Consider the following 14,478-nt stretch of genomic DNA (forward strand, 5'->3'; position numbering starts at 1 on the left):
CGGGAGGGAGGAAGGGAGGGAGGGAGGGAGGAAGGAAGGAGCAATGGGATAATATATTAAAATGTTAAAAGTATATAAATACTTTATAGTGAAATGGGCATTTTCATATCTATCTGGTGGAGAACAGATCAATTATTACCTTTAAAAATACTTTTTTCTTGGGTGCAGTGGTTGAGAATCTGCCTGCCAATGCAGGGGACACGGGTTCGAGCCCTGGTCTGGGAAGATCCTACATGCCATGCAGCAACTGGGCCCGTGAGCCACAGCTACTGAGCCTGCGCGTCTGGAGCCTGTGCTCCGCAACAAGAGAGGCCGCGATAGTGAGAGGCCCGCGCACCGCGATGAAGAGTGGCCCCCGCTTGCCGCACTAGAGAAAGCCCTCGCACAGAAACGAAGACCCAACACAGCCAAAAAAATATTTTTTTTTCTTAAATTAGCAATCAATATTTCAGTTTAAAATATTTGCCTGCTTTGCCCCAGCTATTCTATTCTGGCAGTCTACCTGAAGGAAATAGAAAATGTCACTCCCTTCCGTAAAAAAGAGATTATGGTATGTCCATAAGATAGAGTATTCTACAGTCATTAGAAATGTTTTCAGATAATTTGGGTGAAATGCTCAGTATATAATGAATAATAAAGAAACATAAACTAACCCAGGATATGAAACATTGTATGATCACATACATAGTATAATCAGTCATAGCCAATGCAAAAGGACGGACAAGAGATTATCTCTTAATGGTAATAATCTCTAGAATGTACGATTGAAGGTAATTTTTATTTTATAACTAGAAAATTTTATTTTGAAAACCTCTTAATTAAAATGCACTAAATACATTAGTTGAATAAATACCAAGAATTACAGTGAAGGAAAGGCGAATGAGAGGATAGCTAGAAGAGTAATTAAGATTGAGGAAGTGTTTTAATTATACTTGTGACTGAGAGGAACAATCTAGAAGAAGGAAGATGATGGAAGAGAGAAGAAAGGTGTTAAATGATGGTGAAAAGCCCTAGAGCACATTATTTGTGTCCTGAAATCAAAGACCCACAAGACAAATTAGCCTCGAAGAAGTGAAGATAGATTTTCTTTTCCCCAGAGGTGGGAAACAAACAGATGAAGATATTAGTGGCATAGAGAAATTTTAAAATAGAGAAAAAAGAAGGATAGCTGATAATCATCATTTTAGGGAAGAGGTGGAGTCAGGGTCATCTACAAATTAGGATTAGGTATTTGAGGAGATGGGAAAAGTTTTCAATGAGCAATGGGAATGTGGCCAGGAGTAGATTAGAGATGTAGAAAATGATTGATTTTCAGGCAGTATGGACAGCCCAGTTGAAGTTGTTGAATAATGTGAACTGAAGTCCATGTTGCCTCAGTCTTTTTGAAGTGATCAAGCTTTAGGAAAGTGAAGTTTGTTAGAATAGAAAGATATAGACACTAAAGAATGGACTTGAGGACACGGGGAGGGGGAAGGGTAAGCTGGGACGAAGTGAGAGAGTGGCATGGACATATATACACTACCAAATGTAAAACCGATAGCTAGTGGGAAGCAGCCACATAGCACAGGGAGGTCAGCTTGGTGCTTTGTGACCACCTAGAGGGGTGGGATAGGGAGGGTGGGAGGGAGACGCAAGAGGGAAGAGAGGTGGGGATATATGTATATGTATAACTGATTCACTTTGTTTTAAAGCAGAAACTAACACACCATTGTAAAGCAATTATACTCCAATAAAGATGTTAAAAAGAAAATACACTGAAGGATTCTGCCACCTTAAAAAAAAAAAGATATAGACTAGAGAAGCACAATATTAACATTTTCTATCTTTTGCTTGGGTCTGTGTAACTGTATAGGACCTAGCAAAAGCTCTTTGTCCTTGCAGATTACCGTTAAACTTTTTATTACTGTTAATTTTAACACCACCACACTAATCTCATTGAACCTGTGGTGTAGGTTGTCATAGTCATCTGTCATTTTTAATTCTTCAGCTTCTGGGAGACTTGAGCTTTGATTTGTTTTTGTTGTTGGTTTTTTGTTTTTATTTATTTTTGTTTTTTAATATTTATTTTTTGGCTGCATCAGGTCTTAGTTGCGGCGTGCAGGATCTTTTGTTGCAGTGCCTGGGTTCTTCATTGCAGTGCGTCGGCTTCTCTCTAGTTGTGGCACGTGGGGTTAGTTACCCTGCTGCATGTGGGAATCTTAGTTCCCCTACCAGGGATCGAACCAGTGTCCCCTGCATTGCAAGACAGATTCTTAACCGCTGGATCACCAGGGAAGTCCCTGTTTTTGTTTTTTTAAACAGGAAAAAAGTACTCACTTAGGCAGCACAAAAAAAGAATTTTTGTCTTGTGAGTCATTGGAAATGAGAACCTCAGGACTTTCCTTACCAGGTCCAGCATAAGATTTGTTAGGACCTTTTGTAGAACTATCTGCCCCTTTAATTTGGTACTTTACCTGGTTTATTTACTCTAGTAATACACATGTAATTTCTCAACTGGAACATTCTCCAGGGTTACTTGTTGACCCCAGAGAACAGTAGTGGGAAAAGTAAATGAAGGACTAGTTGTAGTGAAAAGATTGCTTGGGGGTGGTGAGTATTGGGCAATAGTGAATTAAGGTACTTGGGAAAGTAGCCTATGATGGAGCCCAGGTGATACTTGAAGAGAACTGATGGACTGTGAAGATAGAGAGGGGATTAAAGTCATGATGAGACTGAATAAAAGATACAGTAGGAGGCAAGTAGAAGGAATGAAGGTTGTAGGAATTTCAGTGTTTAAGGTCTAGGAGGAGGAGCGATTCTAAGTAAGTATCAAGAAAATTTAAGGAATCATAGTACACAGCTTGTCAGGTAATTATGTTGAGAAATTGAGGCCAAAATACTAGAAGGGTGAGCAGCATGGATGTTAAAATCTCCAAAATGTTAATCTTCAACAACAGAACATAACATTTTTGGAATCCAGTTTCTGCTGTACTTCTGTTTGTCGTAGCAGATTTATCTCATGCCCTGAATGTTCCCCCTCCCTGACATATCCCTAAAACGTGACCAGCAGTGGAAGTGTAATTTAGTTGAACATTATAGCTGAGAAGGTTTTAAGGAATCATTTAATCCAGGTAAATGCACTTTTGAGGTACAGAGAGATTAAATAACTTTTCTGTGGTCATATAACTTGTCAATAGCAGAGTTGGAGCTCGAAACCTCAATTTCCCATTTTTGGTCCATTCTGCCAGTTGTTTGTCTTTTTAAAAGCATCAAGAATCTTTTTTTCAAACTAATTAATTACCTCTTAAAATAGTATAGAGAGGCAATACGCAGAGTCTCAAAGAGGTCTATGACTCAAAAGGGGTTATATGACTCTTCACCTAGGGGAAGGGGAGCAGTGTCAAAGCTGACTCTTGCTGCATTCCGTTCATATTCTGGGGTTGCTTGGTCTTCTTGCAGGTGGTCAGCACTAACCGGGTGCTGACTGCCTGTTACTGAGCTTTTCCATTTATTCAGAATAAGCATTTGAGAAACCCCGCAAAGCAGTATTGTCATGCCCTGCTGTTCACGCACATCATCTGGAGATCTTGTTAAAATACTATTTCTGATATAGTGGGTTGGGAGTGGAGTCCAAGATTGTGCATTTCTAACAAGCTCCTGTGTACTGTGCTTGCTTCTGGTCCAAATACCACACTTTGACTTCTGGAAAACATAGTATGAAAATGATTTAATGGTACTGCCTCTATTTTAGTTTCTTGAATCTATCAGATTTTATTCAGGCTTGTTGTGAGGTCCAGGAGTATGGATTAATACTGAGTAGTGGTTTCCAGTTACCAGGTAGTAGATATCAGGGCTTTAGCCAAGGCATCTCCAAACTAGCTAACTCATGCCTTGCTTTCTATTTCTAGTCAATGACTAGACTCCCCTGGGAAAAGGAGTCACCTGTGTTTAACTGACAGTAACTTTGTATCTGACATTCCTGTTAGTGTTCTTCCCCCTTTCTCTCCAATTGATGTCATTGCTTTGAAGAAATGATAGTTCCTTTAAAAAAAGGTCTCTGGGCACCTCTTTTCTAGATCACTTACCTTGAACATTTTGTATACCATTTGCTGGGATGGAGGGAGAGCACTTATCCCTGGGAAATAAGTGTACTTCTTTCTCCTGTTGTGGAACAGTCAGCTTTGCCCCATACCTAAATAATATTAAGAGCCAGTGGAAACCAAGAAAACGATGATTAAGTTATCTGTGCTTGTGATAAAATAGTGCCCTTTCTAAGGCATTTGGAATTTTGAGAATTTGACTCCATTTCTACTTATACAGGGCCTCTGAAGAGTTATTTGAAATTTGAACCAGCACACCTAATAGTTCTGATTGGTCCCCTAAGTACTTCTGTGCCATTGAGTAACCCCTCACATATTTCTACATGGGCTCTGAGGAGCTATATGTAAGACTACCATAAGAGCTGTTTATGTATTTGATAAGGCTGGCCAGAAATTAGGAAGGTTTTCTCAAGCTACTAAAACTTTAAGTTTTGGTCTTCCTGTTGTTTTTTTTGTTAAATTCAAAGAGCATTCTTTTTCCCTTCTGTTCCTGGCCGTCTTACCCAGAGCGAGCACAAATGGATCAGACCATCCTGAGGATGCAGGGTCTGGTGAAAATAGGAGGGTCAATGGGAACAATTCTCCATCACTCTCAAATGGCGGTTTTAAACCTTCTAGGCCTCCAAGACCTTCACGACCACCTCCACCTACCCCACGTAGACCAGGTGTGTATTCTAGCCATACACTAGGGATGTAGGTCTCAGTACCGTGATGATAAAATTCTTTTTGGGAATTGATCCTCAGGTAAGTGTCAAGAGACCCTTTTAGGTTGGTTTTCTAGCTGAATTTTTACATTTAAGATTTTGACCAAGAATGATCTTTCTATAGTTAATCAATATGTGCCTGTTCCCCAAGTTTTTCTGCCAGGTGTGAAGTTATTGAGGCAGGTGCTCCACTGCGAATGAAAATCACGTGTGTGCTGGGAGTTCGCTGATGGGCTAGTAGTTAGGATCCTGGGCTTTCACTGCCATGGCCCGGATTCAGGGAACTGAGATCCTGTAAGCTGTGCAGTGCAGCAAAAATTTTAAAAAAAAGGGAAATCACATGTGTACTATAAAAAGTAGAGGCAATATAGATAAGATTGCAACTTTCTGTCAGGGTTTGTAACTGTGGACATAAGCATTTCATAGAGTCAAGGATCTGGTCAAGGTTATATCTCATTATATCCTTTAAAAAGACAATCAGTAAATAGCAAATAACCCAACAATGCTAAATGATATTCAGATTTTAAAGCAAAAATCACACAAGTAAACATTTCATATAGTAAAAATATAAACATTTACAGTTGGAATATTTATTTTTCCTGATTAGCCAGAACAAATCTTTTAATCTCTTTTTACTTCCCTCTGTTAGTATGTGAACAGGAAATGTAAAATAATCCAAATATTATTAGAAAAGTAAATTGGTTGTCCACAAATCATTTTATTAAATGACATTGTGTTTAAATATATATCTTCCCCCTTTTCTTCTGTAGATAATTGTGTTCATAGTATATTCCCAGTCTTTAAGATCATATACTACTTTGTCACAATATTAGTGACTTCCTCCAGGAATTGTTTTGTCAATAAGTATTTTTTGAAGATGTAATATGTACTCAAGCAATAATATTCTTTCTTTCTTTCTTTCTTTCTTTCTTTTTTTTTTTTTTTTGGCCACACCGCAAGGCTTGCAGGATCTTAGTTCCCCAAGCAGGGACCGAACTCAGGCTCTTGGCAGTGAAAGCATGGAGTCATAACCATTGGACCGCCAGGGAATTCCCACAGTGATATTCTTAAAAATAGTTATTATCAGTCAGATCTTCCATATTATAGATAACGCCAAAAATTAGTCTCGGATCTGTAGGCATTCATAGGAAAGACAGTTTTAAGGATCTGGAAAATTACTAAATGAACTTATATGCAGGGACCAACATTTTTCTGTTCTAAAAGTTATTTCCTGTGGCATCAAGAAATCAGCATCTGTATGTGCTTTGTAATTAATAATGAGACATGGAGTAAATGGAACCTTACAAGTTGTAAACAAGCCTATTAAGTGGGACCATTGGCTATTTCCCATTATTTATCTTACTTAAGTAATTTTCATCTGCATGTCCATATCTTAAATTTTATATTTATCATCTACCTTTTTATTGAAGTTAAAATTCTCTCCTGAATTTAGATTTCTGAAAATGGTTTTTCTGTTTTCCTCAAATCTTAAAGCATCTGTCAATGGCTCACCATCTGCCACTTCTGAAAGTGATGGCTCTAGTACAGGCTCTCTCCCACCAACGAATACAAATTCAAATACATCTGAAGGAGCAACATCTGGATTAATAATTCCTCTTACTATATCTGGAGGTTCAGGCCCTAGGCCATTAAATCCTGTACCTCAAGCTCCCCTCCCACCCGGGTGAGTAATTGCTTTTGGTTAACATGTTTTCTTTAGACTTCTGCATATACTTATTAATAAGGGAAATAGTACTGAACTCCATTCTTTAAAAAACTGTCTTATAACTCTGTATGTGTGTATGTGTGTGTTGGGGGAGGTCTAGAGTCAAACTGAACAAAAAAGCTTTGCCACATTTGAAATTTCTCCCTCGTTTCCAGAGCAAAGTGAAAGAAAAAAAAAATTTTTTTTATTGAAGGACTCTGAGCCATAGAAAGTTCACCAAGACCAAGTAATAAAATAGTCGCCTGATTCAGATTGTCTTTTCTTTTGAAGGGGGGAAAATCACTTAATTTTTTTTACCATTATAAAGTCATAGCAGAGTAATAATAATTTAGGAAACTGAGAGGGATTACAGATCAATCTCATGTAAATCTCTACTGATTAGTTATACACACACACACACACACACACACACACACACATATTTTGTGGCATTCAAATTAATCCAGAGCTCAGAATGCTAAACAGAAATTAATTGACTAAGTGATAAATTTAAAAACTCTCATGATGTGGAGTTTAATTGCTTAAAGAGACTGTATTACTTATGTGGGTAGTTAGACCATTTTCCTTTTTGAAAGCCTACATGGGAAGCCAGATTAAAAATTGTTTGTGCAAGGGATTAGAAGTGATTGGTTTTTCGAAACTTTGTTGGTTTATTCCAACAGAGTGGGTGCTCTTAGAAGTGACTGGTTCTTCTAAACTCTGTTGGTTTATTCCTGTCTTTTTTACTTTGGGGATAAACCTACCAAGGAGACTGGAATACTCATATTGCCTTTTTCTTTGGTACCGTTGTGCAGGAGCACATCTGAAAAAGTCTTATTCTTTGATTTCAGTTTTTCTAGTACCAGAACTGTCCTTTGCCCTTCAGTTAACAGCTGTCTTTCGTCAGATTTTATAACAATAATTACAGTTTTCTTTTCCACTCAAGTCCTATGTATACCCTGATCAGATTGAGACAGTTTTTGTATCCTGAATGCATTGCTTTAAGCCTCTTTAGAAATATAAGACATCTCCTAGAGCAGATACTTCTGCAGGAGAAATCTCATCCACCGTGTGTCACCCTCAGTATAACATTTCTTGACTTTATTCCTAAATTCTTTTGGTATCTGCTTTATATACGGACATGCTTATTTGTCTCAGCTCTGTAATATCATCATATAAGAGAAGAAGACAAATACAGGATTAAAAAACCAGGCTATTCATACATGTAGCATATCAGCTTTTTAATTTTATGTTTAAGTTGGGAGCAGAGAGTGGACCAGCATGGACGAGTTTACTATGTAGATCATATTGAAAAAAGAACAACGTGGGATAGACCAGAACCTCTACCTCCTGGGTAAGTGTCTGTATTGAAGAAGAAAAAAAGTATTTATTCAGAACTATAGATTATATCTATACAAAAATCTTCCCTACCTTCCTACTTTTCCTCTTCTGTCGATCTTGTCTATCTCTACTTTGTTTTATGATAGGTGCATACTAAAAAGAAGAGAGTCAGGGAATTGATTGGCCATGATGAATGACTTTTATTTTCACTCATTTCTGACCTAAAGAAAGATTCCATTTCCTTTGTGAACTTTTACCTGGATCAAACTGCAGGGTTTTAATTTTAGCTTTTTTTTTTTTAACTGTATAAGAATTATAGCCCCTATCCTATATATGGTAAAGTTCATATTATAAAAAACTAATATATAATAGTGAAGTCATTGCAAGATAGTTGGGGAAATATTAATATATTAATAAAATGAGGATATATTAATAGAATGTGTTAAGCATTTAACGTTTATATTATATAAAATAATTGGAATAAAAAATATTTTCATTTGAGGGAAGTCAGTAGCAAATCTGGGGAAATATTTAATCTTGCTAGTAATCTTAAATACACACCTAAAAAGTACAGTGTTGGTGAGACTGTAGAGGAACTTTACCTCATAACATTGCTAGTGGTAGTATAAGTTAGTTACAACCCTCACAGAAAGGATATATAACCATAATAATACCCATACCCTTAGTAACCCTTTCCAGGAAATTCATCCTAAAGAAATAATGCAAAGGAAGAAAGAAATTTTTGATATATAAATGGTATTTATTATTTTACTACAGTTGGTGCTCCAATATTGGAGGGGAAATATTGGGGGGAAAATTCCAAGATGTTTCAAAAGACAAAATTTTGAATTTTGAATTTCCCAAGCCCTGGCAACTATTTACATAACATTTTATTGACAGCTATTTACACAGCATTTACATTATATTAGGTATTACAAGTAATCCAGAGATGATTAAAGTATACTGGATGATGTGCCTGGTTATATGCAAATACTATGCCATTTTATATGAGGGACTTGAGTATCTGAGGAGTGTTCTGGAACCAATTCTGTATTTGTAATATTAGACTAGTAGGCATAACCCTAAATAATCAACCAGGTAGACATCACCAAGTTATTTTATCAACGTTCACTTGATAAGTTATGTACCCATTTGAAATGATAAATAAGATAGTTGTATTCTTGTGAAAAAGGGCTTTTTCTGACATCTGTGAAAAGCACCCTCTCTCCCCCCCTTCTGCGTGTGTGTGTGTGTGTGTGTGTATGTTTCTGTCCCTTTTAGGATTGCAACAGTCAAAAGAACATTTGAAAGAAAGAAAATGAGAGGTTTTGTCTTAATGATTGTTTGAGACTCAATCAGTAAGATACATTCTGTTTTAAAAACCTGATACACCTTAACTTTTAAGAAAGAAATTTTTACACACATTCCTCTTAAGTTCACTTATAGACCATTTAAAATATATAAATTAGGGCTTCCCTGGTGGCGCAGTGGTTGAGAGTCTTCCACCGCTGAGCCTGTGCGTCCAGAGCCTGTGCTCCACAACGGGAGAGGCCACAGCAGTGAGAGGCCAGTGTACAGCAAAAAAAAAAAATATACATATATATATATAAAATAAAACACTTCAGGTAAATCAAAAGTAGTATTGCAAGGGAAATTCTTACCAAACCTGTACCAGGGCTAAAATGAAGTCCTGTTTAATTCTTATCTATTTCATGAGTATTTGTTGAATCCAGTTGTTTTTGTCCTGATTTAGCTGGGAACGGCGGGTTGACAACATGGGACGTATTTATTATGTTGACCATTTCACAAGAACAACGACGTGGCAGAGGCCAACATTGGAATCCGTCCGGAACTATGAACAGTGGCAGCTCCAACGTAGTCAGCTTCAAGGAGCTATGCAGCAGTTTAACCAGAGGTTCATTTATGGGGTGAGCATATGTACTTGCATTATAAACTTCACGAGTGTTTGATTTTTAACCTTTTCTTGCATATGAAATGTAAAGCAGTAAAAAGAAAGTACAAGTAGGATGGCAACCCAGTTGTTGCTGTTGATAGATTATTATTTTTAGACCTTGTTTACAGTATTCTGTGTAGGTGATTTATTCTTTTCTTTTTAAAAATTCCGGAAGTTCAACCTCCTTTGCTTTGTTACTGTTGAAAATAAAAAAGTTAGGACAACTTAAAATTCATTTACAAAAGAATAGTAAAAATAAATCCAAGCAGTTTAAAAAGTAAACAGTTCTGAATTTAATACTGCCTAACTTAGCAGAACATTAGATGGCTTGGGTCTAATAGCACCTGACTCAATTGTAGTGAACTAATGATAGAATTGAATCATTTTGTAACATATAAACGTAATATTTATGCAATAATTATTTGGTGCTGTGGGAGACTAAAGAAATTTGATTCCTTATAGGATGATGTTAAATATATTATTATGGCTTTAAAACCATATTATCTTTGGTATCAAAACATCTTATTTCTGGAAATGGTTTAAATTTTACATAAACCAACTCTCCAAGAGTTCAAGAGAAGCTGACCCTCTCCATTTTCATCTCTTCTCTTCTACTACCATCAGTATCATCCCTGTTAGAATCCATAAGAGTAAATTCCTATTCTTACTAGGCATTACCTTTTTTTTGCCTTTTCTCCATATTTCTGTTTCTTGGACCTCATCATCATCATAATCACTCACTGATGTAGATAAATGCACCTTTATCAGCAGGTTTCCCTTCACTACCTGGTTATGACTAAAATAACTTTCTTTCACGCAACAGTTTTTCTTGCCACCTTCTGTCACAGCAGAAGATAGCTGTCACTATCTTCCCCTTCCCAGTGGTTTTAGAGTTGAAATTAATTTTTGTCTCGTCTACTTTACCGTTTTCGTTTTATTTTCTCCAATGCTGTTTTACATCTTCCTTTCTTTCTAAATTATAATCACCTTTGGTATGCCTGGCCAAATTTCTTTTAGGTTTGAATACCTAGCTTGCCTGCCTTCTTAAAAGCTAGTTTCCACATAGGTGTCCAGTGGAAAGAACATGGGCTTTGGAGTCAGATACATCTGGGTTCAAATCCTGGTTCCACAGTTACTTTCTCTATATGACTTTGAGTAAGTTACTTAACCTCATCAAGACTCATTTACTTTATCTATACAATAGATCCATATATAAAATTACCTCAGAGGGTTTTTTTTTTTGACGATTCTGTAAAATAAAGTTCCTAATATATTTGGCACATACTGGTTACATAGAAATGTTAGTTTTCAACTTTTTTCTCCCTCATATCCACAATTGCAAATGTGCCCTTTATCTCACTTTTATAATACATGATCTTTTTTTTAATACATTTATTTATTTATTCATTTATTTAATTTTTGGCTGCATTGGGTCTTTGCTGGTGCACACGGGTTTTCTCTAGTTGCTGAGAGCGGGGGCTACTCTTTGTTGCAGTGCATGGGCTTCTCGTTGTGGTGGCTTCAGTAGTTGTGGCTCGCGGGCTCTAGAGCACAGGCTCAGTAGTTGTGGCACACGGGCTTAGTTGCTCCGCGGCATGTGGGATCTTCCCAGACCAGGGCTCGAACCCGTGTCCCCTGCATTGGCAGGCGGATTCTTAACCACTGCACCACCAGGGAAGCCCCTATAATATATGATCTTTTATTTATTTTTATTTTCATTGAAGTATAGTTGGTTTACGATATTATATTAGTTTCAGGTGTACAACATAGTTATTCAAATTTTTATAGATTATATTCCATTTAAAATTGTTATAAAATAGTGACTATATTCCCTGTGCTACACAATATATTCGTTGTAGCTTATTTATTTTGTACGTAGTAGTTTGTACCTCTTAATCCCCTACCCCTATCTTGCCCCTCCCCCTTTCCCTCTTCCCACTGGTAACTACTAGTTCTCTATATCTGTGAGTCTTTTTCTATTTTGTTCATTCGTTTTAGTTTTTAGATTCCATATATAAGTGGTAACATACAGTATTAGTCTTCCTCTGACTTATTTCACTAAGCATAATACCCTCCAGATTCATCCATGTTGTTGCAAATGGCAAAATGTCCTTTTTTTGGCTGAGTAGTATTCCATTGTGTATATATACCACATATTCTTTAGCCATTCATCTGTTGATGGATACTTTTTTTACTTCCATATCTTTCTTGGCTATTGTAAATAAAGCTGCTGTGAACATGGGGGTGCATGTATCTTTTTGAATTAGTGTTTTTGTTTTCTTCAGATATATATATCCAGGAGTGGAATTGCTGGATCATATGGTAGTTCTATTTTTGGTCTTTTTTTTCTTTGGCCACACCATGTGACATGCAGGATCTTAGTTCCCTGAGCAGGGATTGAACCTGTGCCCCCTGCAGTGGAAGCACGAAGAAGTCTTAACCACTGGACCACCAGGGAAGTCCCTGCTTTTAGTATTTTGAGGAACCTCCATACTGTATTCCAAAGTAGCTGCACCAATTTACATTTCTACCAATAGTGTACAGGATTCCCTTTTTCTTTACATCCTCACCAACATTTGTTTTGTGATGTTTTCAGTGATAGCCATTCTGATGGGTGTGAGGTGATATCTCATTTGTGGTTTTGATTAGTGATGTTGAGCATCTTTTTATGTGCCTGTTGGCCATCTGTATGTCTAGTACATGACCTTTAAAAACACTCTTTTTAAAGACAGATTTAGCAGATTCTTGGAGCACCTACAGTGTGTATTGCTTTATTGTAAACTTGACCAATTAAATACTCAGAGTCTTTGGAACTTTTCTAGAATTGCAGCTTTTACTCATCAAACATTTTCTTGTCTTTTTTTTTTCTTCTATCTAAATTCTTACTCTTTGCTCTTGTTATAAAGTGGTTCTAAATTATAAAGAACTTAAACAGCCTATTTTAGTTATGAACTGAATTGAACATTCTTAATACCAGCTACTTAAAAAGTGGTGGGGTGTTGCTGATAAAGTCTGTTTATTGGGTAGATGCAGTGGCCTTTGTTCTGACCATGGTTACGGGGGCAGTAGATGCTCATACACCTAGCTTGCTTTTTTTTTTCTTTCGGTACGCTGGCCTCTCACTGTTGTGGCCTCTCCCGTTGCGGAGCACAGGCTCCGGACGCACAGGCTCAGCGGCCATGGCTCACGGGCCCAGCCGCTCCGTGGTATGTGGGATATTCCCGGACCGGGGCACAAACCCGTGTCCCCTGCATCGGCAGGCGGACGGACTCTCAACCACTGCGCCACCAGGGAAGCCCTACACCTAGCATTTTTAACCTCAGAATGGATAATGGATCACTGTGTAATGGCTCTGGCCCATGGTTTCATTGTGCCTGTACCCCCCACCTTATCTGTCCAGGGAGAGCCTGTGGGATAGGCTTGGGTCTTAGAAAATTATCAAAACAGATTGTCATATGCCAGACTACTCCGACCTGTTGTGTAACCAGGGTTCAAACCTTGTGTAGTGTTTCTCCTTGGTTACCCTGTTTTCATTATTGTGTGTGTCAGGAGGAGCAAGGCCACTGCTTGACAGGTCTGTCTTCCAAGAGCTTTTAAATGAGAAATGGAATATATCTCATATGCTTTTAAAACTTTTTTAGTCAGTTAACCTAGTTGCTGTAATAAGTCATTGACATGGGGGCGGGGGTTTGGCAGGAAAGGACCGACAGTGGGGGAAACTGCTATAAATTTAGACTAAACCAAATGCAGTATGATGACTTTGTTTGGATTCTGATTTGACCCAGTAAGCAACCAGAGATATTTAATTAGGGATTGTGTATTAGATGATAAAATTAACATAGATTCTTTGCTAGGTGTGATAATGATATTGTGGTTGTATAAGAAAATGTTCACAAATTTTAGAAAGGCATACTAAAATACATAGGAGTGAAATGATGACTACTTTTTTTTTTGCTTCAGCAAAGAATATGGAAGAAAAATAAAGAAATGTGGTAGTTTTGGTAATTGTTGAATCTCATTGCTGGGTATATGGGGTGCACTGTCTTATTTTACTTGTGAGTTTATTTTCCATAATTTTTTTTTGAAGCAGTTAGTCTATTATTTATTTGCCTTATCTTACTTAAAGGAGAAAGGGCTTAACCACATCTTACTGAAAGACCACAAAGTATCCCCCACTACATTATACATTTAAACTAAAACACAGTCATTAACCCTTCACACTACACACTCAGTATGACTTCTGCTTCTCTTTTTCCAGTGGTTGACTCCTTTCCTTTTATCTAACCAAACCTCTCTCTCCACCAATGTGATAATTTCAAACAAATTTAAGAAGTCTTCTATACAGTTCTAGGCTTGTCATCTCCTTCCAACTGGAATTCTTTTCTTTTGCTCATCTGACAGCCTGTTCTTCCTGCTCCCCCAACTCTCTTCTCACAATTCTTTGTATATACCATGTCCTGTATATGATCCTCTATTTTTGAGTTATAAATGCAAAATTTTTCTTAGCCAGCTGATGACTCTGAGTACTGTTATTTATAAGTAACTCTTGGGAGATTTATGTATTTCTCTAATTTACTGATTTGGACCTAAAGAAGGGGAAAAAATGGTCATTTGGGTGTAAAATTACTTGTAATATTTGAATTTCAAATAGTTTCAAATGTTAAATAATGTTGACAAAGTTTTTTTCTTCGTGAG

General features: G+C 37.2%; 1 protein-coding gene across 2 annotated transcripts in view; it reads left to right on the plus strand.

Annotated features, from left to right (window-relative positions):
- The window catches only part of ITCH (itchy E3 ubiquitin protein ligase), a 112,066-nt gene that overhangs the window by 60,348 nt on the left and 37,240 nt on the right, over positions 1-14,478 (plus strand). For both annotated transcript variants that reach the window (XM_024742887.1, XM_024742885.1), the window contains 4 exons: positions 4,587-4,744; positions 6,278-6,467; positions 7,747-7,842; positions 9,583-9,757. In XM_024742887.1, coding sequence (XP_024598655.1) covers positions 4,587-4,744; positions 6,278-6,467; positions 7,747-7,842; positions 9,583-9,757 — 619 coding nt within the window. The remainder of the gene's footprint in view (positions 1-4,586; positions 4,745-6,277; positions 6,468-7,746; positions 7,843-9,582; positions 9,758-14,478) is intronic.

The sequence above is a fragment of the Neophocaena asiaeorientalis genome, unplaced genomic scaffold, assembly GCF_003031525.2.
Source record: "Neophocaena asiaeorientalis asiaeorientalis breed wild unplaced genomic scaffold, Neophocaena_asiaeorientalis_V1.1 scaffold82, whole genome shotgun sequence".
Classification (NCBI taxonomy): Eukaryota; Metazoa; Chordata; class Mammalia; order Artiodactyla; family Phocoenidae; genus Neophocaena; species Neophocaena asiaeorientalis.